Consider the following 4,017-nt stretch of genomic DNA (forward strand, 5'->3'; position numbering starts at 1 on the left):
GATATCGCCTTAGGGTTGAAAAGGTCTCGTCCAAATATGAAATATGGGTAGACGCTTGTTTGGATTTTACCAATAGATCATCCACGTAAGCTTCCAGATTGTTACCGATCTGATGTTGGAAGACATTGGCTACAAGTCTCTAGTAGGTAGCTCCAGCATTCTTCAGTCCAAAGAGCATCATTTTGTAGCAGTACTTACTCATATCGGTGATGAAAGAAGTCTTCTCTTGATCGTGCTTAGCCATGATAATTTGATTGTAGCCAGAGAAAGCATCCATGAAACTAAGCATTCATATCCCGCGCTCTCGTCAACTAACTGGTCGATTGAAGGCAGGGGATAACTATCTTTAAGACAAGCTTTGTTAAGATCGGTAAAATCCACACACATCCTCCACTTATTCAGTGCTTTTTTCACCAGGACCATATTGTCTAACCACTCTAGATATTGGACATCTCGGATAAAGTCAGCTTTCAAAAGTCTCTTCATCTCGTTTGTTGCCACCTTCTGACACTCTGGGCCAAGCTGCCTCTTTTTCTGTCGAACTGGTTTGACATGTTTGTCTACGGCCAGTTCATAACACATTATCTCAAGGGGAACCCCTAACATATCGTCCGGTCTCCAAGCAAATACATCAGTATTGGCTTTTAAAAATTCAACCATAGCCCCTCTCAAGGGCTCGACTAATCCGGACCCAATCTTAATTGTCTTCATTTCTTCTTGATCAATAGGGACTTCTTGGAGCTCTTCTACTGGCTCCGTCCTTGGTCTTTCTACTGTCTTCTCCAGTTAGAGACAAGTTTTTTCAATCGGCATAGTGTCTTGGACACCCTTCCCTTTGATCGAGAGTAGATAGCAAGATCTAGTGTCCCTTTGATTGCTCTGAGCTACTCCGACTCTATTTGGGGTCGGAAATTTAATAATCTAATGATAAATTAAGGGGATGGCCTGCAAGAGGTGGAGAGCGATTCGACCCAATATAACATTATGGGCTGAGTTCAAATCCATTACCAGAAACTAGATTTGGATAGTAATTTGCATAGGATATTCTCCTAATACAAATGGCAAGGTTATCATTCCCTCTGGCAAGAGTGCATGGCCAGTGAAACTCACAAGGGGTCCTCTACAAGGAAGGAGGCGGGATTTGTCAATTCCCATCTGATTGAAGGTGCTAGTATATAAGACGTCCATCGAGCTTCCGGTGTCTACCATAATTCGTTTCACCTGATACCCATTAATGACTATGGTGATAACAAGAGGATCATCATGGGCCGTCTCAACACCCTGTAGGTCATCATCAGTAAAAGATATGAGCTCTTCTGTCCTCGCCTTCTTGGGATCATGATCAACTTGTAGCGTTCTTCTAGCATATCTCTTTCTTTCATTGTTGGATGACCCCCTAATTATAGGACCCCCACTTATTACATTAATGACTCCTTTGTGAGTAGTCTCTTAGGGTCGTTCGCCTATTTGAGGTCGAGATCGAGGAGACCACGAGCGGGATCTCCTATTATTTCTGTTTGGGATAGTATCCCTACGATCTCTCCGAAAAGTGAGATTTCTCAGATGTCCTCTCTCACTCAGATCCTCTATATCCCTCTTGAGAATCCGACAATCATTGGTAATGTGTCTGTGATCCCGATGGTAATGATAATATTGCTTAGAGTCCCTGCTTCTAGGATCTGATGACATCTTAGGTGCAGGATCTTTGAGATATCCTTCCCTTTGGACCATAGTCAAGGCATTAGTAAGCGAGGTGTCCAAGATGGTTAAAGATTCTTTTGGTGTCAGATTTCTTTGTTGGTTCCTCCTGTCTGAGTGATTAGGATGGGAGTTGACCCTTGGAGGATTCTTGTGCCATCCTAGTCTTAGAGGACTTCCGGTCAGTTTAGGTGATAGAACTATTGCTGGTACTATTTGAGGGTTTGAGGGAATGGCCATGGTTGCTAGCGTTGCTGAAGTCGTGGCAACGGGAACCCCCGTGTCCCTTGCTGAGGCCTTGTAAGCCTGGGCATCCTCCATGTCCATGTATCCATGGGCTTTAGCCATCAATTGTTTATAATTGGCGATTGGTTTCTTAGCGAGTGAGTCAGCCAATTCATTGCTCTGCAGGCCGGCGACGAGCGCCACCATGGCGACTGTGCTTCTCGGGTCATTGACTTCCAGCCTCTTAGCTTGGAATCTCTTGAAGTAGGCCCATAGGCTCTCTTTTGGTCCTTGCCTCATTTGGATCAGCACATGAGGGGGGGGGGGGGGGGGGGGCGGGGGGAGCTTCTGCTTAGTGTCAGCTAGGAAGTGGTGGATGAACTTTCGACTCAACTGTCAAAAATTATTGATGGACCTTCTACTCAAAGTGTTCCACCAAAGCTTAGCATCTCCAGTGAGGGTGATAGGGAAGCATCGATAGAGGATTGCTTTCGAAACTTGGAGCATACTCATTATGTCGAAATAATTTTGAACATGCTCAGAAGGATCTCCTTCACTCGAGTATGTCCCTAAGTGGGGCATTTTGAACTTATCAAATGAGCATTTCATTATCTCGTCTTTAAGTGGGGCTATTCCCTCCGATTGTATCGTCAACCGGCCTATATACTCGATCGTAGGCGGAAGCTCCTGAAGTGGTAGATAAGGACGAGGGGGCGCAATGATGGGGCTTCTTAGAGCCTGTTCCTTTAGCACATCCTTCTGAATGACTAGGACCAGAACTTTCACCATGGATTTTTGAATGAGGATGGAGGTGTCGCTCCTGTTGATATGAGACGCCCGATTGCCTGGGGCGGTTCTCCGCCTGCTTAGGGGGGTTATGAGGAGTTCGCGGTGAGACATCCCATTGCTGGGAAGGAGGTGCTTCTGATCGTCAGTCTCCAGAAGGTGGAGGTGGTATAGTGGCATGTGGTGATGCTAGGATTCGCTATAGAACATCGTTAGTCAAGACGGCAAACTACTCTTTAAGTGATAGGGTTTGTTGGTTCACCGCTCGTTCCAATTGATCTTGTGTAACATAATTAGGCGACTTTCTTCGAGGTTGAGACTGCTCAGATCCTATATTGGAGCCTAACATTTTTTTCTCAAAAAAGGAAAAGAGGCCCCACGGAGGGCGCCAAACTGTTGATGTTAAATATCACACAGCTAAATAAAGTCACGGAGTTTGCAAGGGGCTGCTTTCTTCTTCGACTTTATGCCTGATTCAGGAGTAAGATGATTGAGCAATCTGCACATAAGAAGTCGTAAAAGGGCGGGGATAAATTCCCCCGTGGTACCTCCGACGATCAAGTTAGTATATGAACTTGAGTTTAAGTGGAATCACAGAACTGTGTGTTCTTGGAGGTTTTTAGATTGCGAACCTTTAGCTATAGCAAATAGCCTCTCCATTTAAGGGAGATGCCGAGGGCAGGTTGGTCACTCCATGGATATACAGTAAGACGGTAGTGAGGCGGTGATGAGGAGTGAGTGGGAAAATAAATCATCAGTCGCTCCACACGTGTTGGTTTATGAGTGTCGTGAGATCACTTCGGCAGCATTAGGAGTCAGCAGCTAACAAATCTTCAAGATAGTTGATGGGTGACACTTAATGGTGATCATCAAAGATTAAACAATGTTGAGAAGTAACACCTATGCTGACAGATTTGAGATAAGGGCAATCCTTTAGCTTCGTCGAGAAGCAATGCTCATAGGGTCATATCTTCGAGTTGCTGACTTTCGTGTCGACCAACACCGCCTTTCGCATCGACTCAGGAATTTCGGCATGTTCGACTGGTGGGAATGTTGTCTCATCTCAGCTAATAACCGTTTTTCGAGTCGACATAAATAAGTCGACTCGTCTGGGAGGTCAGGATCTCTCGTGTCAACTATCACCGCTTCTCGCGCTGACGTTGAGGTGTCGGCTTTTTGAGCTGATTGAGATGCTGACTTATCAAGTCATATATTCGTGAAACAGATATGTCCCATAACACTAAGCCTCCAAGGACCAATCAAATAGAGGCGGAGACGATGGCTCCCCTATCCATTAGCTACAAGCCG

At 45.4% G+C, this 4,017-nt stretch overlaps 1 protein-coding gene across 1 annotated transcript; it reads right to left on the reverse strand.

The window, feature by feature from the left end:
• Positions 1,015-2,223, reverse strand: LOC109842200. The gene is made up of 2 exons (XM_020411103.1): positions 1,490-2,223; positions 1,015-1,396 (listed from the first exon to the last, which is right to left on the reverse strand). The coding sequence occupies exons 1-2, from the start codon at positions 2,221-2,223 to the stop codon at positions 1,015-1,017; spliced, it is 1,116 nt and encodes a 371-aa protein (XP_020266692.1).

This window comes from Asparagus officinalis, chromosome 5 (genome assembly GCF_001876935.1).
Source record: "Asparagus officinalis chromosome 5, Aspof.V1, whole genome shotgun sequence".
In the NCBI taxonomy this organism is placed as follows: Eukaryota; Viridiplantae; Streptophyta; class Magnoliopsida; order Asparagales; family Asparagaceae; genus Asparagus; species Asparagus officinalis.